At 36.2% G+C, this 27,203-nt stretch overlaps 4 protein-coding genes and 1 pseudogene across 6 annotated transcripts; 4 read left to right on the top strand and 1 right to left on the bottom strand.

Annotated features, from left to right (window-relative positions):
- Positions 1-3,076: 3,076 nt before the first annotated feature.
- Positions 3,077-4,864, top strand: LOC18047863 (WAT1-related protein At4g08300). The gene is made up of 7 exons (XM_006443801.2): positions 3,077-3,312; positions 3,459-3,521; positions 3,618-3,734; positions 3,803-4,031; positions 4,204-4,362; positions 4,461-4,612; positions 4,699-4,864. The coding sequence occupies exons 1-7, from the start codon at positions 3,077-3,079 to the stop codon at positions 4,862-4,864; spliced, it is 1,122 nt and encodes a 373-aa protein (XP_006443864.2).
- A 3,252-nt stretch (positions 4,865-8,116) lies between these two features.
- LOC112099996 lies at positions 8,117-9,376 on the top strand. The gene is made up of 4 exons (XM_024187555.1): positions 8,117-8,122; positions 8,588-8,792; positions 8,903-9,002; positions 9,123-9,376. The coding sequence occupies exons 1-4, from the start codon at positions 8,117-8,119 to the stop codon at positions 9,226-9,228; spliced, it is 417 nt and encodes a 138-aa protein (XP_024043323.1). The 3' UTR covers positions 9,229-9,376.
- LOC18047864 lies at positions 9,319-10,922 on the top strand (annotated as a pseudogene).
- A 68-nt stretch (positions 10,923-10,990) lies between these two features.
- On the bottom strand, positions 10,991-14,426 carry LOC18047862 (CDT1-like protein b). 2 transcript variants are annotated; one of them, XM_006443800.2, is made up of 7 exons: positions 14,077-14,426; positions 13,856-13,975; positions 13,508-13,742; positions 12,114-12,980; positions 11,663-11,864; positions 11,487-11,577; positions 10,991-11,320 (listed from the first exon to the last, which is right to left on the bottom strand). In XM_006443800.2, the coding sequence occupies exons 1-7, from the start codon at positions 14,394-14,396 to the stop codon at positions 11,263-11,265; spliced, it is 1,893 nt and encodes a 630-aa protein (XP_006443863.1). In that variant the 5' UTR covers positions 14,397-14,426; the 3' UTR covers positions 10,991-11,262. The 2 variants fall into 2 exon arrangements, with proteins under 2 accessions (XP_006443863.1, XP_024045496.1); XM_024189728.1 differs by having other exon boundaries at positions 13,508-13,739.
- A 1,263-nt stretch (positions 14,427-15,689) lies between these two features.
- On the top strand, positions 15,690-23,118 carry LOC18047861 (autophagy-related protein 9). Of its 2 annotated transcripts, none has more exons than XM_024187759.1 (11): positions 15,690-16,034; positions 17,276-17,359; positions 18,034-18,691; positions 18,780-19,100; positions 19,650-19,872; positions 20,102-20,281; positions 20,392-20,598; positions 21,420-21,497; positions 21,601-21,671; positions 21,815-21,925; positions 22,014-23,118. In XM_024187759.1, the coding sequence occupies exons 3-11, from the start codon at positions 18,108-18,110 to the stop codon at positions 22,861-22,863; spliced, it is 2,625 nt and encodes an 874-aa protein (XP_024043527.1). In that variant the 5' UTR covers positions 15,690-16,034; positions 17,276-17,359; positions 18,034-18,107; the 3' UTR covers positions 22,864-23,118. The 2 variants fall into 2 exon arrangements, with proteins under 2 accessions (XP_024043527.1, XP_006443860.1); XM_006443797.2 differs by having other exon boundaries at positions 15,690-16,045.
- The last annotated feature ends 4,085 nt before the right edge of the window (positions 23,119-27,203 follow it).

The raw sequence follows: 27,203 nt of genomic DNA, 5'->3' as shown, positions 1-27,203 counted from the left end.
AGTTGTCATTGGACTATAAAATAGATATAATTTTTTTATTAGAAAAAGTAGATTATGAAAGAATTCTGAAAAAGAAGTTATGGGCTCAGGTGTTGGATACTTAAAGCACCGAGTCCATTTTATTCTAGGCGCAAGAAAATACCATATGAAAACAAATAAGTCCTAAAACGTAAAGTCCATTCGGACTCAAGTCTTATATTTCTCGATTTCCTTTTATTGCTATCATTATTATTTATTTATTTTATAAGAAATTTCTAGCTATGCAAAACATGCAAAATATTGATGTTAGGGCATATCCTTTTTTGTTTTTTCCCGCCCTAACGTTGTACGCAATACATTGGGGCATATCTTATTGATTTGCTTATTTGGGAATAATTGTTCTTGAATTAACCAATTTATTATTAGTATTCTATTATTATCAAATTCCGGATTAAAATTGGTGACTAGTTATTGTATGGAGCAAATAATTAAAACTTAACATCAGAAACTAATCTCGACTAATGAGAAGAAGATATAATCATAGTCAACAGACTCGTTCAGAAAAAGAGAAAAAGATTGATAAGTTCCCAATTGATGTATCACTAGATGTATCAATCAATCAATGTTTAAAATTAAGTACAACAATCGACTCCCTGTAATGGAAAGACATTATAACAACAAGAGTATACCTTCGGTAGTCTAGCTGCAGGCCACCACCGAATCATTGCCAGCCCAGCTCTTACAATATACATGACCTGCAACAAAAAACTGAATTAACACCAACCTTGAGGCCACCTGTTGTGGGGATCCCATCTAGGGAACCATCTCTTTTTCTTCGAATTTGAACCTAAGGTTGCAACAGCCTTCTCCTTATTCCTTGGGAATATTAGCATTGATAAGAGTCCCCTGCTGAGGCTCCTTGGCTTTGGTGCAGATTCAAGTTTGGACTTGAGAGTTTGAGATAAGTTGTTGAATTCATCATCCTCGGCTGGGAAGATTTCATCGCGAGTGCGGATTGTGTTAAGCCTAAGATACCTTTGTTCAAGTGACTCCTTTGGTATGTTTCTTGCTAACAAGGGGGAGGCACCACCCCAGTGGTTGGTGCCCGAAGATGAATGTTGAGGCGTTCTAAATTGCACCAACTCTCTTTGCATCATTCCTTTTCTTTCTTGATCCCCCCTCTCTTTCTGCTCTTTCACATTGGTATCTTTGTTACTTCTTACATATGTAGTATCTCCTTATATGCAGAAATTTCCCAACTCCCGAGCCCTCATTGGATTCTGCTACAAAGTTACAGGAATTTTAATTAGAAATTGGCTACATGACATGCAGTGGCATCTTGTTAACATCCGAGACGGCTGATAGATTGTGACAACAAAAATTATTTAAAAGAGCCTTCAATTAAAGGGAATAAGATATAGGCTAGCCAGCCGCATTAATTAGCAGGAATAGGATGCAATCCTGTTTTTTAGCAGCCGTACCGTATCAGTGACAAGGTAATGCCTTTTCTTTGGTGACTGTTAGGAGAACTCTCTGTAATCTAGAGACTTGATCCAGACAAAAGAAGACGGCAATTTCAAAGAACTTGGGATGATAGAAATATCCAATTTGTAGACACGCCATTGACATTGATCACATGGAAGAAACAAATTGTTTACACAGTGATTTTTTCTTGTCGGTTTTATAATCTGATTTGTCAGATAAGGATTATACTTCGCAGATCATATTCACTTTTTCATCATGAAAATTAGATTCTTATTACATGGATTTTACAAATGAGTTGTTTGAAAATGCCAATACGATAATAAGCATTAATTATCTCATATTTAATGTCCTAGATTAGAACCCAAGAACGGCCAAATGCCCAAATATACAAGGCTCGTGAACATTTATAGATAGAGACACGCACAAATCACAGTAGTTAAGGACCAACAAGCAAGAATTTATTCACTCACCAAAAGAGGAAGCATAACATTCAGAACACCAGTATGGTGTTGACTTAATGATACTGACACAGAAGGATGGTGGGGAAGAAAATAAACAACCAACAAGAAGAACATTTCTGATTCCAATTACAGGCTTACAGCAGTATCAGTTCTCTCTGCACTAATTATAAATATGTTAAAAGACAATAAATACTGATGCGGTTCTCGGCAGATTCGACCCAAGGGGAATGGTGATTCTTGTAAGAACTGTTAAAAAGACCAGCCAACTTTTTAACGGCATTGTCATAAGAGATTTCTTAATCTGAATTTTGCAAATTATACATACAGTTAAAATCTATTTGTAATTGAGGCAGATGTTATTGTAGCCTGTGAAATACAATCATGGTTAAGAAAAAAATTCAGTGTCCATTTAACAGAAGTGTAATTTTGGCTCTCTCTGATTATTCTAATAGTACAGTATCTCTGAGAAACAAAGCTAATTTTCAAAATTCTGTCCACTCAGCTCGGAATCTGACATAAAGAAGGATAAAAAATGCATGTAGTTCATGCTCAGTTGCATTCCTCATACTTGCAATCTATAAATGTTCTTCCAGCATATATCAAGTCTATTTCAGATTCTCTAGATGATAGAAAAGTAAAATCTTCAAAACTTCAAAATGTAACTAAAGTATGGCTCAAGATATTAAAACTATTATTCACAAGTTTCATCATGGCAACCAAAGTAGCTGTAGTGAAAAGTTCGTATGTTTTGCTCTGGTTAATTTTATGGCCATTTAGCAAGTGTGGCATGCATACATGCATACATATATACATACATAAGTGTAGACGCCCACATTTTTTTTCATGTGCACACGCTTTTAAATCGTGAGATTTAAGAGAGTTAATTTTTAACTCTCTTAAATTGCACGGTTTAAAAGTGTACCCGCATTACAAAAAATGGAGGCGTTTACACCTGAGAATAATTATATACACACTAACATAACAAGAATATTACCCACTTTTTTAAAATTCCACAAAGTCAGTTGTTAGTCACCAAGTTGGAATTTGATCAAGAATGGGAAACTCACTTATTGCAAGCATAACCAGAACAAATCTTTCATCAGCATCCATTAAGATGGTTGCATTTATAAACTGGCAAAGAGGCAAAATAAATGAAGCAACATACAACCTTACTCCGAAGAGCTATGGCATTTGAGTTGAGTGCTTTCAAGGTGATCAATAGATTTAAGCCACACATTCTCATGATTTTGCTTCAGATATGTGTTGCATCGGTTTATTTCTTGACAGAAGATTCCTTCAACCAAGGCTTGAATCCTCACATCTATGTCACTTATCGGCATGCTGCAGGAAGCTTAATGATGTTTCCATTTGCCTATTTCCTTGAAAGGTGCATTATACACATTTTCACGCACACTCGACATCAATATTCAGTTGTTGTTGCCCTGATTATACTCACCAACCTGTAGACAATGTTATATTGTTTCTAAATGTTTGGTTCTATTATTATTATTCTCTTCTTCTTTTGGCATGCAGAAAAATAAGGCCAAAGCTGACATTAGCAGTGTTTCTGGAGATCTTTTTGCTTTCTCTTCTAGGGTAGGGCTGCCAAGTTCCATTCTTCATTTTATTGCAAAAGTAATCAGTGCTGCCACAAACTGAAGGGTTGCATTATTTCTTTCTTGATGTAAACAGGGTTAGCTTAGCCCTCAACCTGTATTTTGCTAGCATGAAGTATGTCCATCCAACCTTCATGACAGCAGTTGTTAATACTATCCCGTGCATGACTTTCATAATTGCAGTCGTATTCAGGTACGAACTTTGAAGTCCAACATGTGGTGGAAGATTATTCTACAGCATTGTAAACAAAATTCTTGTAGGTTAGAGATTGTTGATGTTCGAAGTCCTCGTGGGATAGCTAAAATTCTTGGAACATTAGCATCCTTAGTTGGGGTTATGGTTATAGCTTTTTACAAAGGACCTGCAGTGCCAAGCTTGAAGGGTGCACCAATCCACCTTGGAACTAACTCTGTTCATGAGAACTGGTTGAAAGGTTCAATTCTGACTGTTGCGAGTTGCATATTATGGTCTAGCTTTTACATTATGCAGGTATCAAACCCTTCAACAAGCTTTAGATTTTTTTCTTTCGAATGGTATACCGTCCAAAATTGTATTTAGAATAGCAGTGATTTCAGAAGTAACATAAATGAAGTAAAAGCAACCCATAAATACCTGAAAACCTGGATATTCAGAAGTTTCACGGAACATGTAAACCCCGTAGGCATTTACGTTGAAGAAGTATCCAGCAAAACTGTCAATTTCAGCATGGATGAACTGTATCGGGGCAGCACAATCTGCTGTCTACACAATAATTGTACAGCCTAAAGCAGCTGCTTGGTCTACTACATCTGGCATCGATCTGTGGTGCATCATATATTCTGTGAGTTAGTTTATCAAGAACTGGATAGAGTTTATTTATTCATTTAATTAAATTTACTGCGTATCTTGGGTTCTAAGTAATTTTTCGATTTGCTACAGGGAGCAGTATCTTCTTGTTTAAACCTCTTTATTCAACTATGGTGCATTGAACAGAAAGGACCAGTTTTTGTGACCATATTTAATCCCCTGACAACAGTAATCGTGGCAGTTGCAGCATACTTTCTTGTTGGTGAAAAACTGCACACCGGATGGTAAATTCTAGAGTTCTTTTCACACTTTCAGTAAAGCATGAACAAACTGGTTTTTGTGATCTCTGATTCTTACTTCGGCTATTCAGCATACTTGGAGGACTGATAGTTATTATTGGTCTGTACTCCCTGTTATGGGGCAAAGAAGGAGATCAACATTGCATCAAGAACCAGAAGCAATCTTTTCCAGCATGTGACGAGCAGAAGAAACCCGATGACCATGCTTTTACTTTATCAGAAACAGATATCCATTGACAAACCTTATGCCATATTTAAATGGTCTACGGGATTGTATCCGAAAATGCACACTAAATAAATGGGAAGAACAAAGTGGATCCAGGCACCAAAGTCTTCAATTCTCTCTAGGCTTTCATATTGTCAACCCCTTAAAGCAACAACTTCCTGAATAAAAAGCACTGCTTAATCATCCTCATGAAGAACGAAGTTTTTACAATCTCACTATCAAGTTAACATACTCAAGTCCACTGCCTGACTGTTTTATGCTATGGAGATTAGCTTGCATAAAAAATAAACTATTAATATTTACAAAAAGCCCAATGTCGAGGAAACTTGGACACTGTCCCTCAATATGGTTCTTTCAGTTAAATTAATTACCCCCTAGCAATCTTCTGTTCATTTTGCTTCTTCAAGCCGTACTCGAATGGATTCTGGACGTGTCATTTTATTGATGCTGCAAAAGACAAATAATGTCATCATCTACCAGAAATCTGAAGTTTTCTCCTAAAGATAACACATAATAAGAACACCCTATCTGAAATAAATAGTGTTCTATAATTAAATTCATGTGATTGAATGCATATTCTTTGATGAAGTGTAAAGTGTTTATAAAACTCACCGGACAAGCAAATTGCCACAGGATGACAACTTTTCAGAAGCCCATTCTGGAACTAATTCCAGCAGTGAATTCATCTGGTCTTCAACCTCTCCCGTAAACAAAATTCCGGAGCTTCCTTGTCTAAACCTTCCGGAAAAAATTATATCTAAGTGACTAAGTTGCTACCGTAAGACTTACTCCTATCAGTAATTTGAAGATGGCTGGAAATTATCTTGTGACTTAGCTCCTCTATTGTAATTACTCAACGTTTGGTCGACTGCAATAAGAAATGAATCATGTGGAAGGGCTTAGGCAGGGAAGCAATCATCTGTCGCCGCCACTTAGCTTGTGAGATGGCTGGATCTGGCTCTCTTTCTCCCTTATCTGGGGAAAAATAAATGAAATTGTTTACTTCAATATTAACAACTTTTCCATCTCCTTTTCTTCAACTTAGAACCTTAGGCTGCAACAGCCTTCTCTATATTCCTTGCAGATAGCTTTTAGTACAGATTCAAGTTTGGACTTAAAGAGTTTGAGATAAGCTGTTGAATTCATCATCCTCGGCCGGGAAGATTTCATCGCGAGTGCGGATTGTGTTAAGCTTGAGATACCTTTGTTCAAGTGACTCCTTTGGTATGTTATATTGCAAACAAAGGAGAGGCACCACCCCATTGACAAATTGAATTGACATCGATCACATGGAAGGATAAGTCTAATACTTCACACAAATATCTTTGAAAGAAATAGGACAATTTCAGGAAATCCAGGTCTCTCAATTGATATTATTGGAAATCGAGGACCTGCACCTCCCAAATACAATTATCAAGTTGCTAAACAATATTCAAGATACTTTTGGTTGAATAACATTAGGCTTTGAGTACAATTTAGCTAAGGATTACAAATACGAAAAATAAAAAAACACCGAGCATGTCCTCACATCATGATCTATGCCTTAACGCATGATTCCACAAAATAAGTAAAACTACCTTTTGACAAATTCAAAATTAACCAACAACTTAAATTGAAATAAATAAAATAGATAATAGTAAATTACCTTGAGAGTTTGTATCATTCACGGATCATATTCACTTTCGCATCATTAAAATTTGATTCTTGTTACATGGCTTTTGTTTAGGGAATGAAATAGAATGACCAAGATAAATGTGTTTGCTCATATATTATCGTGCTCTCCTAAAAGTAAAAGTGAGCAAATAGTTGAGCCGATCACCTCGACCAAGATATTATTTAGTGACTTCGAGCACATCACATCGACCAGTATGTTATTGATCACCTTGAGCACATCACCTCGACCAGGAGATTACCAGGAAGCACGACTTAGTCAAAACATTTTCTCCGAAATATTAGGGACCATATTCTTAGTGGGCTGAAAATTAATAGTTTTCTTAAAAATTCTAGGGGAGAGGATAAAAACCGCTATAATTTCCTATAAAAACCCTGGGAAGAGGAAGGAAAGGGGAGTCTTTTCTTTTTCCTCTCTCTCTGCGAGATTAAATCCATAGGATCGTTTTCTCTCTCTACCACTGAGAAATTTCTCTTTCTCTCGTGAATTCTTTTTCTTTAAGATTGATTATTTTGAATTCTTTTCCTTTAAATTTACTTAAAAGCTTTTTGTTTAAAGCAATCATAATTAAGCCACATGAATTGTGGTATGAGTTTTTCCAAGTAGACCCAAATTCCTGACTTGAGCGTCAGAGGGTTCTCGCCGGAAAAACTTCCGGCGCCTCCTGACTGTTGGTTGTGCTCACAGGCTCACAGATTATGTGCTCATGGGTTACCTGCTCATGGATCATTTGCTCATGGGTTATCTGCTCATGGATCGTCTGCTCACGGGTTGTCTGCTCATGGGTTGTCTGCTCATGGGTTACTTGCTCATGGATCGTCTGCTCACGGGTTGTCTGCTCATGGATCGTCTGCTCACGAGTTGTCTGCTCATGGATCGTTTGCTCATAGAAAATATGCTCATGGTGCTAACTAATCAACGACTTCCCATCAAATAAATTTAATGCTGATGCAGAGATCTAAGATCGAGTCACTAAATAACTCATCCGGATTTTCGGCATCAACAACTTTTTCAAATGAGTTATCGAAAATGCTAATATGAATGAATGGCCGAGGGCTCATGACCATGTATGGATAGAGAAACACGCAGACCCCACACACTATTTAAGGGTCAACATGCAAGAATTTATTCACCCACCAATAGAGGAAGTATCTCAACTTTCTCATTCAGAAAACAGTTGGTGTTAACTTAATGATACCGCACAAAAGGATAGTGGGGAAGAAAATAAACAACCAAGTCCAATAAAACACATTTCTGGTTCCAATTACAGCAGTACTTGTGCTCCCTGCACTATTTACAAATATGTTTAAAGACAATAGGTACTGATCTGGTTCTCTGCTGACATTGAAGAGATAAGTGCTTCTTGTAAGAAGTATTGAAACGACAAGACAGATTTCTTAATCTGAATTTTGCAGATTAAACACACAATTAAAATCTATATGTAATTAGGGCAGATGTAATTGCAGCCTATGAAATACAACCATGGATTGGAGAATAAAACTTCAGTGTCCGGTTACCAGAAGTGTAATTTTAACTCTCTCTCATTATTCTAATTAGTACTGTATCCCTGAGACTTTATCTTTGGTTAAAAATGGATGTAAGTACCAGAATTCAAAACCAACTTTCTTAAAGTTTTAACCCGCGTTCTGCCACACTGAACTAAGGAAGTCAAGGTCGGGGCAAACCCACTCACTGACGTCGAGATCAAAGTAAAGGGCGGGCCACTGACACAGTACGCTTCAATGAGCAAGAATCAATTCAAGATTGACAAATAAATAAGTTAAGTGCACTGGTGAATAAGCTCGCCTAAAGAAAGAGGTAAGATGCTTATAGCTTCGATTAGAATAGGTCCTGGAGATGGGGGAGATAAGAGTTCGCCCTTCCTATTTTGAGTGGGTGCTCGCAAGGTCAAAGTTAAAAGTTCTATTCTTTCATTAAGACGGCGGTAGGGGGAAAACTCAAGTGACCTTTCTTCTACCAACACTCGTATGTTTTTGAGCTCCTTCTGCATTTGTGCTTATTCTTCCTCTGAAACATATTCTTTTCTTTTGGGCAGCAGTAGTCTTTTCAGAGTGCCGTTCTGATTTGTCAGAATATTGCAAATTACCAACTTTTTAAACATTCCACCACCAAGTTGGAATTTGATAAGAACAAGAAACTCACTTATTACAAGCATAACCAGGACGAATCTTTCATCAGCATCCATAAATATAGAACAAACAACCTCACACCGAGAAGCTATGGCAATTGTGATGTGTGCTGTCAAGGTGATCAATAGATTTAAGCCACAAATTCTCATGATTTTGCTTCAGATATGCGTTGCATCGATTTATTTCTTAACAGAAGATATGCGTTGCATCGGTTTATTTCTTAACAGAAGCTTCCTTCAACCAAGGCTTGAATCCTCACATCTATGTCACTTATCGGCATGCTGCGGGCAGCTTAGTGATGTTTCCTTTTGCCTATTTCCTTGAAAGGTGCACTACACACTCAACATCAAATATTCAGTTGTTGCTGCTTCCAACCAGTACTCGCTGTTATATCTGTTTGGTTTTATTTTTATTATTATTATTCTTTTCTTTCTTATTTGCCTGCAGAAAAATAAGGCCAAAGCTGACCTTATCGCTGTTTCTGGAGATGTTTTTGCTTTCTCTTCAAGGGTGGAGCTGCCAAGTTCCATTCTTCATCATATTGCAAAAGTAGCTAGTGTTTGCCACAAACTGAAGGGACTTGCGTTATTTCTTTCGTGGTGTAAACAGGGTGAGCTTAACCCTCAACCTGTATTTTGCAAGCATGAGATACGTCTCTCCAACCTTCATGACAGCGATTATTAATACTATCCCGTGCACGACTTTCATAATTGCAGTCATATTAAGGTATGAGCTTCAAACTCCAACATGTGGTAGAAGATTATTCTACATCATTGTAAACAAACTTCGTGTAGGTTAGAGATTGTTGGTGTTCGGAGTCCTCGTGGGATAGCTAAAATTGTTGGAACATTAACATCCTTAGTTGGGGTTATAGTTATAGCTTTCTACAAAGGACCTGCAGTGGCAAGCTTGAAGGGTGCTCCGATCCACCTTGGAACTAACTCTGTTCTTGAGAACTGGTTGAAAGGTTCAATTCTGACTCTTGCGAGTCGCATGTTATGGTCTAGTTTTTACATTACGCAGGTACTAAAACATTCAACAAGCTTTTGATTCTTTCTTTCAAATGGTATACCGTCCATAGTTGATTGAAAATAGCATGATTTCAGAAGTAACATAAATGAAGTAAAAGCAATCAACAAATATCTGAAAACCTGCCCATAAAAAGTTTTAGAAAACACGTTAACCCTGTAGGCATTTACCTTGAAGAAGTATCCTGCAAAACTTTCACTTTCAGCATGGATGAACGGTATCGGGGCAGCACAATCGGCTGTCTACACAGTAATTGTTCAGCATAAATCAGCATCTTGGTGCTAAAAACTCAAGTACTTCCAAAGTTTCAAAGTTTGGTGCGTTATTAGGCAAAGCAGAATCTAGTGAGAACATTATGTTGTATTCAAAAGTCAACATTATATTTATTGGCTGGATGGTAAGAATCTCTCATCATGAAAGAGTGTGTAAAAAAAGATGTTCCTTAACAGGATGAGCATTTAAAAACTATTGGAGGCTGATTGGAGTTCTCAAGTGAAGGTGATTTTTCTATTTTTTTTCCTTCTCATCCATTTGTGTTATTTGTTCCTAAATATTGGAATGTCCTTATTATTTTTGTTCTTTCACGAAACAACAAAAAGAGGGATCAACAATACTCCACTGAGATTGGTAAAAAAACTACATCTAACATCGATCTGTGGTGCATCATATATTCTGTAAGTTGATTTATCAACAACAGAAGAGTTTATTCATTCATTTAATTAAATTTCACTGTGTATCTAGGGCTCTAAGTAAATTTTCTATATGCAACAGGGAGCAGTTTCTTCTTGTTTGAACGTCTTCATTCCACTATGGTGCATTGAACAGAAAGGACCAGTTTTTGTGACCATTTTTAATCCCCTGATAACTGTAATCGTGGCAATTGCAGCATACTTTCTTGTTGGTGAAAAACTGTACACTGGCTGGTAAATTCTAGAGTTCTTTTCAAACTCAGCAAGCATAAGCAAACTGGTTTTTGTGATCTCTGATTCTTACTTCTGCTATTCAGCATACTTGGAGGAGTCATAATTATTATTGGTCTGTACTCCCTGTTATGGGGCAAAGAAGGAGATCAACATTGCCTCAAGAACCAGAAGCAATCTTTTCCAACATGTGACGTGCAGAAGAAACCCAAAGGACCATGCTTTAAGTTTATCCGAAACAGGGATCCCTTGACAAACCATATCCCATATTTACAATGGAACTATGGGATTGTATCCAAAAATACATACCAAACAAATGGGAAGATCGAAGTGAAGCTAGTTACCAAAGTCTTTAATTCTCTCTAGGCTTTCATAATGCAACCCCTTTCAGCAACAGCTTCCTGAATAAAAAGCACTGCACATTCATATTCATGAAGTAGGAGTGCCGCTTTTACACAATCTAACTATCAAGTTGACGAACTCAAGTCCACTGCCTCACTATAGTATTCTACAGAGATTAACTTGCATAAAAAATAAACTACTAATATTTACAAAGAGCCCTATGCTGGGGAAACTCCTACACTGTCCTTCAATGTGCTGCTTTCAGTTAATTTAATTTAACATTAGGAATCTCCTGTTCATTTTGATTCTTCCAGCCGTGCTCGAATGGACTCAGGACATGTCATTTTATTTATGCTGCAAAAGTCGCATAATGTCATCATCAATCAGATATCTGAAGTTTTCACCCAAAGATAAACATATAATAAGAAAACCCTATCTGAAATAAACAGTGTTCTATAACTAAATTCACATGATTGCATGCATATTCTTTACCGAAGTGTAAATTGTTAATAAAACTCACCAGACAAGCAAATCGCCACAGGATGACAACTTTTCAGAAATCCATTCTGGAACTAATTCCAGCATTAAGTTCATCTGCTCTTCAACCTCTCCTGTGAACAAAATTCCAGAGTTAGCTTGTCTAAACTTTCTGAAAACAATATATCTTAGTGACTGAGTCATTATGATAAGACTTACTTCTATCTGTAATTTGAAGATGGCTGGAAATGATCTTGTGAATTAGCTCCTCTTTTGTAATGACCGAACGTTTTATTGACTGAAATAAGAAATGAATCATGTTGAAGAGCTTAGGCAGGGAAGCAATCATCTGTCGCCGCCACTTGGCTTGTGAGATGGCTGGATCTCGCTCCTCCATAAACTTCTTCTCTTTCTCCCTTATCTAGGGATAAAAAATGAAATTGGTTACTTCAGTGAAATCATTGATAAAAAAAATAACAAGAGTTTAATGACAAGAATTTACTCTATATCATGAGATGATAGTTATTTCACACGTACAAGGGATGGGAAGGAAAACAAGTTAAATGTCAGGCATACAATTTTTAGAATATTGAAGAAATCAGGTTTCAGAAAAATAACATGCCGTTCTATAATAAGGCCAAAATAACAGGAAATACATAATGAGGCTCACCGACTGAATAAGATTCTCAGGAAGAATGTCAAGAACATCGCCATCAACTGATATGTCTTCATTAAGCTTGTGCTCAACTGTCGCATTCTTCACAGGAGTATCAAATTTCAAAGATTTCAACGTTCTGCTATGAGGTGGACGCCTAGTTAACTTGTTTGGTGAGCTGGCAGAAACATTTTCTGGAGTCATATAGCATCTCTTTGGCTGATGTAAAGCGGGTGTGCCAATCATCAGCCTAGCCGGAGTAGAAACAAGTTTTGCAGGAGTTGACTGTTCGCTATCAACTTTTATGGGGTAACTAACTTTACTTTCCATGGGATCAATCTCCTTGACTGGAGTGACAGGCGGGCAGCTTTGTGACAAACGAGTTGGAGAAGCACAGTAAGTCAAACAATTTTCTTTGCTGGTTGACTTGGATGATAGTTCAACTGCAGAGATAGCAGCTGTAGAGCAAGTTTCCTCAATTGAGGAAATTTTTCTAAGGCATGGCTCTAGTGCTGGAGTGGTAGAAGGTTCAATGGAAACACCTGATGATATTCTCTCAGCTTTTTTCTTCTCTGCCAAACTGTTGACAAACTTCTGAGAAAAATGCCTTCGGGAAGAAAAATGAGATGCTACAATAGGTTGCTGATTATCAGATGCAGAAGCTGATGTCCCTGTTACCATTGATATACTGGGGGCTTTGACTATATTTAGAAGCTTAGAGTTCTGGCAGGTAGGAGATGATACTTGTTGCTGCTCCACAGATGCATCGGTTGGTGAATCTGCTGGTGTCAATGAGGTGGAATTTTTAACCATATTTAATTGGAGATCTGATCTTGACCGATTGAATGGTTCTGGCAATGTTTCCTCTGGAATTTCATCACCCTGTATGTGGAATAATAACGGTTAAGATTCCAGGAGACAAGACAAGTGCGAATAAAAAGCGAGTGAAAATGATGCTGTAAATAATAAACTTCAATAAGACCTGGCAACAGAGTTTATTTGGAAAAAAAAAAGGACAGATCAAACAAATGTGGGTCAAGTTGGAACTACCTATTAAGCACACAAGCATCTATGTGTAAGAATCTTAAAAGATAAGAACAAACCACGTGCCTACCGTTGATCTCAGGCAAATCATCATTGCTTATTCGAGTCTATATTTTTTGGTTTGCCCTTACAAGCTACAATTTATTTGTCTAATGCCACGCCATGATACCAAAAATGAATACTATTTCAAGCTTAAATTTTTGCTACAAAGTGCTAAACAGATTTGCAGGTGGCTTCTAAAACAATTTGAACACAACAGACATAAACTCTCAACATAAACTTGTGGAAAAACATATAATCAGAGGTGAAATTGGAAATTGGACAATGATAGAAATACAAAACAACTAAACAAAACTATCATATACCTCTGGATGGTCTTTAAGAAAATCCATAAGCCGAGCACGGAAAACCGTCCTGAGATTCAAGTTCTTGCTATTACATTTCGACTTGCCATCACATTCAATAGCATCAGCATTGACTGTAACATGAAGATCAGGCTTCATACAGCTGGTCTTCTCATCAAATGTGAGCACTTTCTTAATCTGAATCACTTCCGGTAGTATAAACTTTAACTGAGCCAAGTGACCAAGCGAAAACCTCCTATAAATAAGTATCATACTCTAAAATCATTCACATAATACGACCGTGTTTGGATACCAATTAAACTATAAAATAATTATCTTTTTGAAAAAATAATAATAACAATAATTTACCGGTCAGTCAAGCACTCAATTTTGGGGCAAATACTACTGAAAGTAGGCGACGAACACTTCAATTTCAACAATCGGATCACGGCATCCAGGCTATCAAAACACTCGGCCAGCTGCATGTACCTGCCATTTTAAAAATTGAACTAAAGTTTAAATTAAAAAATAAACTCTAACAAATTCAAAAAAGTTGTTGAATCCAAAATTAAAAAAAAAATGGTCCTTACTTTTCGGGCAATTTGGGAGACCCACTTCCAGCGGGATTCACTGGGGATTTAACAGACGGCGACGCCGAGATCTGCTTTCCGGCGGATTCGATCTGGTCCTTTGGAGGCTGTTGGGGTTTGGTTTGAGCGGCCTTTCGGATTTCTTTGAGGGAGAGCGCCATGCGGCTGTTGCGGGCCCGGCGTGACGGTTGCTTCTCCGGGGTTTTGGATGCTAATTGCGTCGGATTCGGGTTCTGATCTGACATTTCGGGCTTGCCTTTTGCGGTGATCGGCTTTTTGCATCTGAAAGGAATTGACTGAGGGGAGTCTGAAGAGCTCATTGTGTAGAGAGAGAGCGCGATGGTGACGACTGTTTGGCTTTCTGAGGAGGAGGGAGCGGAGGGTGTATATTAGGGTTTTTTGGCGCGAATGCTGAGCTGGAGCTCACGTGAATGGTTGACACGTAGGATTTCGCGCCATATAGATCCGTTACGTCCCGCGGATTTGCTAGGGCGCTGTTTGTACATTGGGTTATTTTAATTCTGACCCACCATTAACTGAAACCTGATCAATAACACCTTCCAAGGCAGTTAATAAGTGGATCCAATTTTTTTTTATGAAAAAAAGGAATTTGCGGATCATAAATTAAATTAAAATGGAATAAATATTTTTCAAAACAACAAATGTCAATCATCACTTTATGTTAACATAAGACTTATATTTATTGACTACTCAAATAATTTAAAAATACCTGCGCTAATCGTTTAACGTAGCAAAAAGTAAAAATCCAACACCATTAATATTTTGTTTAGTTTTGAATCTTTAACAGCCAACCTTTCGCTTTCTTTCTATGTACATCGATGAAAATGACTAGTTAAATTGAGATTATAATGATCTTAATTTTTTTTTCATAAGGAAAATTTTATTCTTTTTATTTATTTATTTTAACTTGGCTTTTGAGTTATGATGTGACACACATTTGAAAGGAGTAAATAAGAGGTTCAGAAAAAGAAAAAAAGAGAGTTGAATTTAAAAAAAAAATGTTAAAAGAACAAATTGGTTTGTTTCACTCATTAATCAGGTTGAATTTTCGAGTAGTATTCTATTATATGTAACCTTAATTTGGAATAATTATTATTAAAGCGAATGAGAGTCGCACCACACGGCAATGTTAACGACATATAAAATCGTATTAGTCAATGTGGATGGATAAATGGATTGTACGATCGCACTTGTAGTCAGTCTTGAACAGCATATTGCGGGTGTAGGCGGTCAAGTAGTTGGGGTGTATTTAGTATCGTTATTTGTCCAACCCTACCAATCGTATCCCTTCTGAAAGAATAGGCCCAGCCCATAAGTCTCGCACAATAATTATATTACATCAGTCGGTTCAATCGAAGTAATAAGTAGTAGACTACTACAAATTCGTGGACTCGTAGTTGGGACTTCTGAGCGTGTAAGAAAGTTGATATCAGCTCCTGCTTAAGTAAACATAACAAAGCCGAGGCTTTTGAAAATTTGATAGCCGAAAAAGCAAGGTATTACTCATCGTTACGTCTCCTTTATAAATTCAATCTCCATTCTCCCACAAAAACAAAAAACAATAGAATAAGTAATAAATATAATTTATTTAAAATATAAATATAAATAAAAGTAAAAATTTTCAGGATCCCAAGAGCTTCCTATAGCATATATACATACATATAATAAGCAAACGATTAAAACAATTCTCGAAAAAAGTCCTGTTTCTTCCACGCAACCAAGTATCAACCAAACATCTCTCCCTCGGTTTCTACAACCAAACCTTGATCTTGCTTGAGCTCCCCTGTTTTATTTTTGCTTTTTGGTCCCTCAACTTTTCTGCTAATTCATTGCCCTTGTCTATTCTTTTGGGACAATTAAATTTTGTTGGCATCACTCAGTTTCATTCTTTTGGTCTTTTCCTGATTGTTTGATTGCTTTATTGAAGCTCTTCTCTGGTGGGTCGCAGGTAATTTCCTCTTTTGTTTCTTTCTGTGTTTCAATTATTGTAATTTTACTTTTCAATTCGAATTTACTTTATTTTTTTGTTTGGGGGGGGGGGGGGGGATTATTAGCAAATTTCTGTATTGCGGCAGTTTTGCTTGAAATTGGAATGGTTTCGTTTTTATTTATATTTAATTTTGTAATGTGGGGTTTGACTTATAATTAATTAACCAAGGCCTAACTCCTATTACGCAAATTATCCTTGTATCTTTGTGGGAGTTAATCAGGTAAACTTTGTGGCTTTTGATACTTATTCCAATAAATTTAGCTGAATTAGACTGATTTTTTGTGAATCCTGTTTGGGTAACTGGGTTCTATTTCTTTGGAGTGCCTTTGATAACTTTTGAGGTTTATGACTTTATTGTGCATTAGAAATTTTGATTGCATTGGAGATTTTAGAAAGCCAAGCCCTGAATTCAAACTGGCATTACATTGTTTACACCACACTGGTCTGTCAAACGATTTGGTTTCAATTTGGTTCTGAGTTTGATGGTGTTAGTTTAAGGACTTGGTTGAAGATTTGCTTCAGGCTTTCCCTAATATCTATAAAAGTCTATGGATTTTAATTTGAAGTATAACTTGGCAAGTTATTCTTTACCATTTTGATGATGCATTATCATATTACTAGTATAAAAGTTTCTGCAGCCCTTTATTCTGGTCAATGGGTTTTCTGGGAGTGGAGTTTTTGGAACAGTTGGTGTAAACAGAAACTCTAGGGTTAACATGTTTGCATGCTGATTAGTGCACTATGTTGTCGAATAGAACTGCCAAGACTACAATATATCAAGGCATTTTCCAGCTTCATACATTTGCTACGGTGACAAAAAAATATACTAATCTAATGCTGTCCCAAGCAATTGTGCTATGTGCACAGTACTTTGTAATTGTATTTATACTGGATAATAGATATGTAGTTTATGCAGTTTAATTTTTCTATATTTTAGAGACTTTTCTTATATTGTTTCATATGAAGAAAATTTCTTCAATTGACACCGTCATGCACGTACAATCATAATGTCCAATTTCAGTTGGTTTTATGCATCATACAGCAGCCTTGAGTGACCTGTTGTTTTAGTTCCTATTTTATACTCTACTCTTGATCAATTCTAAAGCAGTGGCTTTGTGGTGTATATATTATATAGCGCATATTTTTGTGATGACACTGATTAAAAACAATATGCTGGCATATTTTCAGGACGGTAGAGGAGAATCCCATTTGTATTGTAGCACTGAATTAGAATTGAATGCACTTTGCGATTGAGATTTTGCAGATGGAAAGGTACGTACTAGATTACTGGACTCATACGATAATGGAAAAATTGAGTCATGATTTCATTTGGTCATTGGAAGTAGAAATGTAACAGCATAGTAGAATTAGGATGCTCAAGATGTAGAAATGTCTAGCATTGGTGCAGACATGTCGCATAATATGAAGCAGCTACAGGTTATAGATGTTTTTTGTAATTTCTATTTTGGTTGTGTTACACATTGGTATGGTTTATGTACATTACAGATAAACCATGATGTATGTTGATATTGATTGACTATTGGAAATGGCAATTTTTGTTTTAGATGTGTTATCGTTTGCTTGGGATGCACTGTTTAGAGACTGAACCATTGGAGCAATCAAAATTCTCCTGTCTTTATTGATTCCTGCTTTAACTTTCTAAAAAGTATTTCAAATGTTCTTTTCCTGTGTATCATATTGAGGAAAAGTTATACACAGAGGCATGCAGCAGTGTTACTATTTAGATCTCAGGGTTCTGAATATTAGTTGTTGACCGAGTGAAAAAGTTGTCAGTGTGATATAAAATATTTTTGGGGAAATTGTTTTCTGTTATGTTCATATTCTGGTTAAGGTTCACATTTGTGTGTATTTTAGTCTGCCTTTCACTTTGCACATATTAATGTCTTTTTTTTTTTTTGGTTGTTGTTGTTCATACATGCTTACAGAAGAGACTAATCTCAATTATTTACACCATTCGGGGAATGGACTGGTTGCATTTCCCTGCTTTTAGTGTTTGTAAATGATGTTCAGTGGGCAAAGGGGTGCAAATCCGCTCAGTGTATTCAGGTGGAAATGGCGTGGTGATTCATCATTGACAACAGGCTTGCTTAATGATGTACCTCCTGAGATTGAGTTGTCTGACTATGCACATGGAAGGGTTCCAAGTCCTGGTAGTGAAAGCCCAGCAGGGCTACTTAATGGTGAAAGTTTAAACGTTGCACCAATTGCTGATTTGGATCTTTTCTTTGAAAGGCTTTATAGCTACTATTGTGAAAAAGGTCTGCGGTGCATTATTATTAAATGGATAGTTGAGCTTTTGAGCCTGGGTTTCACCATATGTTTCTCAGCATTTTTCTTACTGTTTGTTGACTGGGATGGCCTCCGAAATGCAAAGTGTGGTATGGATGCTGTTGAATCTGGAATTAAGCCCTGTGATCTTGCTAAGGAAGCTCTTCATGAGCACCCATTAACCCCTCTTACGCTTTCCAAAGCTGTTATTGTTGGATATTTAGGGTTATTTTCCATATATTGGATCTTTTGTTTTTTGAGATTTTTCGCTCAATTAAAGGATACGCTTGGAATCCGTCACTTCTACTATAACAGGTTAGTCTGAATCCAAACTGTGCAAAAGTGTTTTAAAGCGTTGCTTTTGCTTTGATGTAAAATCTTTTAGTTTGATGGCATTTTGCAGTCTCCATGTTACGGACAGTGAAATTCAAACCATGCCTTGGGCAACCATTCTGGAGAAGGTTGTTCAATTACAAAGTTCACAGCAACTTTGTGTGGTTAAGGACCTTTCTGCTCATGATGTCGTGATGCGATTGATGCGGAAGGAGAACTACTTGATTGGAATGCTCAACAAAGGGGTACTTGCTTTTCCAATCTATTCGTGGGTCCCAGGGGCTGGTCCAACTGTCAGATTCGGATCAGATGGAGTTCAACATCGCCTAATACTTACCAAGACCTTGGAATGGACCTTGAATTGGTGCATACTGCAGAGCATGTTTGATAGGTAAGTTGGCTTGCAATTATGTTGCTCTGTCGGATACTTTTTCTTCTTCTTTAAACTTTAACTGTAATTAGTATTAGAAAATGCATTAGAATGTGTCATGAGTCTTTTGTTTTGGGATAGATGATAGTTGAGCTCTTAAGTTTCATTCATTATGCCAACTCTAAATATTTTCACTATGTCTACAAGAATGTTGCAGGCCATATCTCTTTGTATGGCTCTCGTATCGAAGCAATTAATTTGCTTGGACAACCATAAACAAGAATGGCATAAGCTTGATGTGCTCTGCACTATGAATAAATTGAGTTAATATGATATAAATTTTTGCTGTAGGATGTGATAAACATTAATGGTGATACCTAAAAGCTTGACTGTGTGCCGGTTTCTTAGGATTTGAAGTTCATAAGGGTAGCCACCCAGTGCTAGCCTATGTTGGGAGGGGTGATTTGAACATGATCTGAACCTGTGTTGTTTTTCACTTCTAGAGAGGCATGGAAGATTCTTAATTATTCTATATAATCATTTTCTGACCAGAATTAGTTCATTTTGCAGAAATTTTTGTGTCAGGAGGGACTTCGTTTCTAATCCTAAAACATTAAGAAAAAGACTTATGGTTGTTGGGCTTGCAATACTTCTCCTTTCACCATTTCTCGTCATATTTATGGTAGTATATCTCTTCTTAAGGCATGCTGAACAATTTTATAACCATCCAAGTACTGCGTCGTCCCGAAGATGGTCGAATTTATCAAAGTGGATGTTTAGGGAATTCAATGAGGTATTACCATATTTCCCTCACTTTTAGTGATGCACGTTGACTCTGGGTTTTTCTTTTATTTTGTGGTGGTGAACAAGTGAGACTTCAAGTGATTGGGTAAATTTGTTGTTAGTGAAGGATTTGGTTAATGTCCCTACTCTTTCATAATAGCATGAACAATAAATGCTCTTTTCGTAACTATCCCTACAGAGATTAACCTTTTGTTAATGTTTTCATATTTTTCCTACAGGTTGACCATCTATTCAAGCACCGCATCAATAGTAGTGTAGTCCACTCTTCTGATTACCTTAAGCAATTTCCATCGCCAATTATTTCCATCTTAGCTAAGTTTATTTCTTTTGTCTCTGGTGGCTTTGCTGCTGTGCTCATCATCATTGCATTCCTGGAGGAATCTCTGCTTGAAGGCCATGTAAATATATTTTTACTTTTACCCTCTGAGTCAGATCATGTGTTTGACAATGCTGATCATTGCTACTTTGCAAATTGCAATATTTAATGCATTTTGTTAAAATCTTGTAGATATTTGGTCGCAATTTGTTATGGTATGCTGCTGTATTTGGAACCATAACAGCTATTAGCCGGGCTGCAGTCACAGACGAGCTCTTGGTTCTCGATCCAGAAGGAGCAATGTCTATAGTGGTCCAACATACACATTATATGCCAAAGAGATGGCGTGGTAAGGAAAATACTGAGATGGTCCGGATAGAGTTTGAAACAATCTTTCAGGTAAACTTTTGAACTTTTATTTCTCCCCCCTTTTTTGTACAATTAAAATGCATGGTTGTCATCTTTTTTTAAAGTGAATACAGCACTCCTGATAATGTCAAGTTGTCCCAGTTCTTTGAATTTAAGGTTTTGGATGTGTGGCTAGTTTATATTACATTTATATAGGAGTTCTCTGTCATTTTTTTAAATGAATTTATCACTTGTCAAAATAAAAAAGGATGATAAAATTGAAGTGTCAGTGGTTCATTTTTGTTGGGAATGGTAGTTGCTCTTTCCTCCTGTACATCTGAGCCTTTTCCATTTTTGTTGTCTAGTTTAAATTAATTGGTGGTTGTTGGGCCCTTCTTTCTAGAACTGATGTAGAAAATTTGCTAATGCATCTTAGAATATGAATTATTTGATTTAAAATATTGACTAATTTGATTTAATATTTGCAAAATGGTATATGGGTATAGAATTCTGATGTCAAAGGAATATCTTTGCTGAAATTGATTCAAATCTTATTGTCACAGACAGGATCATAAAATGTGCAAGTTGTTGATATTTTATCTTGCTGAGGTGCTTTGATCGTATCATCCCATGCCTACCGCAGCCTTACCCGTGTGCTCAATATGCTGGTGTACTGTTAATAAAAGTCAAGATAGTGTGCTAATTTTTTGTTCTCTTGGGCATTTTGTTGTATTTGGGAGTGTTAATTATCAGACATTTGAAGATTACTGTGATGACACCAAGACCATAGTTTCTTACTGTTTACACAAGAGTTTAGAGCCTTTTTGTTCATGGTATTGTGATTTTTTATTTTATTTTTGGGGGTGATGCAGTACACTGGAATGATGTTGCTTGAGGAGATGGCCTCAATTTTCCTTACTCCACTGTTGCTGTTATTTGTCGTTCCAAAGGTTATTATTCAAACTTTCTTTTAATACACTGTTGGTTTAGTTAATTATCTTTACATTCTAAATTATAGTTTTAACGAAGTCTTTCTATCTTACCTTGCTGCAGCGGGTGGATGACATTTTACAGTTCATTGCAGATTACACAGTGGATGTTGAAGGTGTTGGTCATGTTTGCAGGTTGGTGTGTTCAGCTCGTTTTAATTCACAATTTTGAAATTATTTATTTTAGGCATTGAATTTATGTGGCATACAACATATTATAAATGCTGTTTTGTGCTTCACGTCAAAGAGATTTGATTTTTTGCTATTAAATTGGGCAGTTTTAGCACCTTTGATTTCCAGAACCACGGCAACAGCAATTATGGTTCTCCATATCATACCCCTCGTACCCAGAGGAGCTCTCAAGGGAAAATGGAGAAATCATTCTTGAGGTGTGAATGCAGCAATGCTGAAAATAGGATGGATGAGAGTTATGTATTTGCTTCTCTTGTCTAAAAATTCCATTTTTGTTGCATGCAGCTTCCAGAGTAGTTATCCTTCTTGGGAACCCAATGCTCAGGGAAAGCAGTTCCTGTTAAACCTTAGAAGTTTCAGGGAACGGAAGGTGCGGGGACAAGGAAATAGACATGCATATTCTTCTCCTAGACTGTGGCGGGGGAGCCCCAGTTTGAGAGTCCATGGAGAGAGAAACAGCAGTTTATCTAGGGAATGGCCCTACAATGCCCATGGAACTGGTTATCAGTTGGGTTCGTTGTGGCTAATTGATGAAGAACCAAGGAATCACCCATACCTTCTTGATTGGTATTATACCTCACAACATCGACAGACAGCTGGTCATACTCTCACTCATACCCATACACTAGACATACCACCTGGACCGTTTGATGTGACTGAGCAGCAGCCGGTTGATTTTTGGATGCCAACACAAAACGAAGCTAGATACGATCAATTCTGGGACCACAACTATGGGGATCGATCAGAGACTCATCTGGAGGCTTCAACATCTGCTCCGTTCTTCCGGGAGAGTGTACTTCAGCATCACGATTCCAATAACTTAGCACAGCCTACCAGAAGCCATTGGTGGGCTAGAACTAGCCCACATGATGCACAGCCCCAGTCAAGTTTTCTTGAACCTCCTGATTTTAACCAATACACTGCACAAACTAATGTTCACGATAATCTGTCAGAGAGAAGCTTAGAGGAGCAAGAACAATTCTTATACTGGAGGAATTCCCATAAATTATCTCGTACTTCATATATAGATGACCTTGAAGCTGGAAGTGGAGATGTTAATCTTCATTTTGATGATATTTATAATGGCAAACCTCCAGAAACTCCCCGTGTGAATTTGGAGCCCCCAAGGCTTTAGTAGAACAATCAGTTGTTTTTCAGATTGATAAAATGTAAATGGGTTTCCTTGGGCGGACTCTGATATCTCTATAAGCGGGAAACTCTTAATTCTTTGTTGTACATAAATTCATTGTGAGGTTAGAGCCTGCGTAGGCCTACTCTTGGGGGGGCAATACAATGATTACAAAAGAGTCCTTGTATGCCTTGTAAAACCGTAAAAGCAAATTACAGGCATTTGATATAATATTATAATTTCATTCTAGTTTAGCAAGTATGCCTGTATTATTTATCTGGTTTTGCTTTTGAGGCATCATACATTTAGGTAATGGTAAACTTTGAAATTAGTTAGTTTATGTTTAATTAGCTGCATTTAAAAATGCCATATTTAATCACCAACTCCACAGCATAATTCTGAACTTGAGAATCAAGTGCTTTGCCCGTTTTATATTGAACTTGAGCATAATACAATATTTAGATTAGTGCTAACTATTTGAGTCCAGAGAGATTTAATAATTTTATGAATTAAAAAATTCATCATCATAGACGTTCCATTTCAGGCTTCAATAATAAGATCCTCAAATGATATACATTGTTAATTAGTTGTAAAGGTCTACTGTAAGATAAATATTCCGAAGTTTTATTCTTAGAAAATTTAGTTTAATTAATATTAAAATAAAAATAAATATTTAAAAGTTAATAATCCCACGTTGGCACCAAGCAGCAAGAGTCCTTTTCCTGAAAGGAAGAAAAAGTTAAATAAAATAAAATAAGAATTCCAAATCATCTTCCGATGATGTTCAGAATGGAGGAAAAAGAAAAGCAGTCGAATGCATCATCGAGGAGCTGGATTGAGCAGATCCGTTTAGGCATAGTTTGTTGTTCATGGCGTAGGATTGTGAAGGAATACATTCCATTATCGGAAGCAATCCCTTGGCTCATGTTCCCTTTAAAACCAGAAGAGGATGGCTGCTGCTTGTATAGCTTTGACGAGGGAAAGTTTTACCTACAGAGAAAGAGCGTGTTCAAGGACTTTGGGAGGCGGCATTGTATTGGATCATCTCACGGGTGGCTCGTGCTCTTAGACGAAAGGCTCAATCTTTATCTTTTGAACCCATTCCTCTTCTATCCGGATTCTCCTTTCTCCTCCGGGAACTTTTCCGGATGTTGAGGTGGCTTCATCCGGATCGGGATGCGATGTCGTCCTTGACTCATCATCATCAGCTGATCATAGTCGAGTACGTACTTTCATGTCTACAAAGCAACTCAGAGACGAGTGTTTCTTTCACAAAGCGATTTTGTCGTCGAGTCCGCTTTACTGCAAAAGCAGTTACGTTATTTTAATATACAACAATAAGTCTAAAATTGCTTTCTGGAAACAAGGAGAAACTGCATGGAACAGCCTCGATGATGTTCGCGGCCAAGGGTATTACTGTGATGCTATTTACTCAAATGCAAATAAGAATGGTCGTGTTTATGCCTTATCATTTAGTCCCAGTACCCCAGTTCTGTTTGGAGCATGGGATTTTGATCAACGTGTACCGTTAAAACTGATGCAAAATAAACCTCCTCTCCCAGAAAAGGGGAGATCTAGGTGTTGTGCAACCTCCTAAAGCTTTGAAGTCATAGTTAGTGGAATCTTTGGGAGAATCGTGAAACCTAACGCAGCCGTTCGTGGGATCTCCGCACAGGACAGTCAATTTTGGACTTTCAACGTCGATTTTAAACTCAAGCAATGGAGAATTTTATCTATAACTGACGCCATTCGGCGAGATAATGTTTACTTTTTGGGGTGGAAATCACTCGTTATCAGTCTCTGCCAACGATTATTCGAAACTACGAAAGAGTTTATTCTATTGTACGGACGATTCTTGGGAGAGGATTTATAACAATCACTCTCTCGGTGGTCATGGTGGAGGTAATTTCCCCGGCGACTTTGATTGGTCACAAAATTTTTATGATGGTCACTACGGATTGAGGAATGAACCACCTCCGTTTTGGGTTGTCCCCAATCCGTGGTAGAAAGCTGAAAGGGCTTACAAGAGATTACAAGCTGAAAGACAAAACCATAAGCAGTAGCTAATTGCGCAGAAGGGAGAGGAAACCATTAGCATCCTTTTGAAAGAAAAAAGAAGAATTAAAGGCTGCAAAATCAGTTTCGCGTAGCTTAATAAAATTTTATTTTTCTTCTTTTTTTTTTCTTTAATGACTTATATAATCCTTTTTAAATGCTGGATCAAGTGTGGTATTAGTAATTAGTTTATTTATAATTGTACATCTCTCTCGAGGTATATTTCTTCATCTCTTATGATAAATAATTAATATATTGGATGGTCAGCAATAATTTCATAATTTACTTGTAGCCTTACTTATTTAACTTTCTACTTTTTAATGAGTGAAGGTAGAATAAGTGCACCGACCGATTATCAATTATCAATTATAATTATATCAATTCTATTATTGTATTAATTCGTAAAATTTCATTTTTATGATCACTTGAAATGTAGCAAAAAAATGGAAGAATCATGAAGGAATAGCTCAAAAGTTTCATAATTATGTGAATAATATCAGAATGACGATTTAAACCATGATAGTAAACGAATATTAGAAGAGAAAACTAAAATATTTTACAACTATGCCTGCCAGTCTAGGCGAAAGAAAGAAAAGGGGAAAAAAAAATTCTAGTGAGAAAAGGTTGCAATATATATAATCACCATGCATGAGCCATGAAGTATTGTAACTAGGCAAATGCTTAACGAACTCAGAAACGTAGAATTGGCTTCCATTATACGTAAATTAGGAAGGGGAGATTGGGAAGTTTCTGCATTGCTTTTACCTCCATGCAGTCATACGCAATCCAAAATGTTTTGCGCAGGATGGGGGAGCTCATGGTGTAACTGTTGCGGGTGCTACTGACTGAACCAAAATCTCCTCCGGTACAAGGATTGAAGAGTACACCCAGTCTTTCGTTTTGGTCAACTCATATAATTATCTAGGCAAAAAGAAGACTAAAATATAACCTAATAATTTTTTTTATAATTTTAAATAATTAGAAAATAAAAGAAATTCCAAGATGAACATAGATATAGAAATGGATGATGGCATGAACAAATCTTTCATTTTTCAGTCAAATCCGGCCCGACACAATTTACAAATGTAACATGAGCAATACAATTTCTTCTTCTTCCCCCCCTTTTTTTTTTAAAAAAATAACAATTACCCATTAACAAGAGATATAGCTATATTTGTTTATTTCTTGTCAACAAATAGCAATGAGTTAGTACTATTCGCTTGTTTTCAAATTAATTCAATAAATCTTTGAAAAAAATAATTCAATAAGTTAAAAAATGTATATATAAGGGACTCAATCGAAATGCTAATAAGTTTAAGAATATTTTAAGTTAGCGCCCTATATTTTCATGTTTTCCATTATAACCTAAATAAGCGTATGAATTCTTCATTATGGTCCCCCAATTACACTCGTAATTTAACTGATTTTCTTGTATTATTGCCTTTTTAAAATTTTCATTTTCGCAGCATTCATTACCTATATAAAAACCTTAAAAAACAACAAAATCCATACTCATTCATTGTTTAAGATTCATAAGAATTCTCCACCCAAGAAAGACAACAAGAACCTTTGAATTTGAGTTTTTATAGAGATTTGCAAGTTTCTCTTCAGGCTCTACACTGCTGTGTTTACTTTCTGGAGTGGGAGTGTGGAGTGTGGATTCCTCCCACTCCAGTGTTTATTTACCATTTTTAAGGGGGGAGTGGGATTCCCACTCCCATGGGGGGAGGTGGGAGTGGGAATCCACTCCCCCCTCTTCCCTTTTTACCCTAATAATTAAAATAAATAAATAATATTTAATAAAATAAATAATATCATATTTATTAAAAATAATAATTATAAACATATTTATTTTATTAAATTTAATAAAGTAAATATTATATTTATTTTAATAATATTATTATTTTATTTTATAAATTAAATTCATTAAAAATAATAATATTAAACATTAATTTTAATAAATATTAATTATTTATTTAATTAATAATAATAAATATTTTATTCTAAGAAAATATTAATTTTGTACTATATTATCAATAATAATGTTTCATTTGTGTTGCTATTATTAATCATTTTTATTCACATAATTTAAATTTAAATTAATTAAAAATTATGATTTACATAATTAAGAATATTATTAATTATTATTAATTTACAAATATAATAAAATATTTATTTTATTTTTTAAATATATTTTTTATTAATTTTTTAATTACAAATTATAATTCTTTAAATAAGGGTAAAATTGTAATTTAAAACTATTTACTCCCAATCCAAGACAATGTAAACAC

This window comes from Citrus clementina, unplaced genomic scaffold (assembly GCF_000493195.1).
Source record: "Citrus clementina cultivar Clemenules unplaced genomic scaffold, Citrus_clementina_v1.0 scaffold_3, whole genome shotgun sequence".
Taxonomy (NCBI): domain Eukaryota; kingdom Viridiplantae; phylum Streptophyta; class Magnoliopsida; order Sapindales; family Rutaceae; genus Citrus; species Citrus x clementina.
The sequence above is the reverse complement of the archived record's forward strand: the minus strand, read 5'-3'. Positions and strand labels throughout refer to the sequence as shown.

Bases quoted from the DNA above. Each gene is read 5' to 3' on its own strand.
- LOC18047863 (XM_006443801.2), top strand. From the start codon at position 3,077: ATGAAGCAACATACAACCTTACTCCGAAGAGCTATGGCATTTGAGTTG. The intron at 3,313-3,458 runs GTGCATTATACA...TTTGGCATGCAG, and splicing joins TTTGCCTATTTCCTTGAAAG to AAAAATAAGGCCAAAGCTGA. The intron at 4,613-4,698 runs GTAAATTCTAGA...TCGGCTATTCAG, and splicing joins GAAAAACTGCACACCGGATG to CATACTTGGAGGACTGATAG.
- LOC112099996 (XM_024187555.1), top strand. The intron at 8,793-8,902 runs GTGATCAATAGA...ATTTCTTAACAG, and splicing joins TTGTGATGTGTGCTGTCAAG to AAGCTTCCTTCAACCAAGGC. The intron at 9,003-9,122 runs GTGCACTACACA...ATTTGCCTGCAG, and splicing joins TTTGCCTATTTCCTTGAAAG to AAAAATAAGGCCAAAGCTGA.
- LOC18047862 (XM_006443800.2), bottom strand. From the start codon at position 14,396: ATGAGCTCTTCAGACTCCCCTCAGTCAATTCCTTTCAGATGCAAAAAG. The intron at 11,865-12,113 runs GTGAGCCTCATT...TTTTATCCCTAG, and splicing joins CTGAGAATCTTATTCAGTCG to ATAAGGGAGAAAGAGAAGAA. The intron at 11,321-11,486 runs GTGAGTTTTATT...CGACTTTTGCAG, and splicing joins TGTGGCGATTTGCTTGTCTG to CATAAATAAAATGACATGTC.
- LOC18047861 (XM_024187759.1), top strand. From the start codon at position 18,108: ATGATGTTCAGTGGGCAAAGGGGTGCAAATCCGCTCAGTGTATTCAGG. The intron at 20,282-20,391 runs GTAAATATATTT...AAAATCTTGTAG, and splicing joins AATCTCTGCTTGAAGGCCAT to ATATTTGGTCGCAATTTGTT. The intron at 21,672-21,814 runs GTTGGTGTGTTC...TAAATTGGGCAG, and splicing joins GGTGTTGGTCATGTTTGCAG to TTTTAGCACCTTTGATTTCC.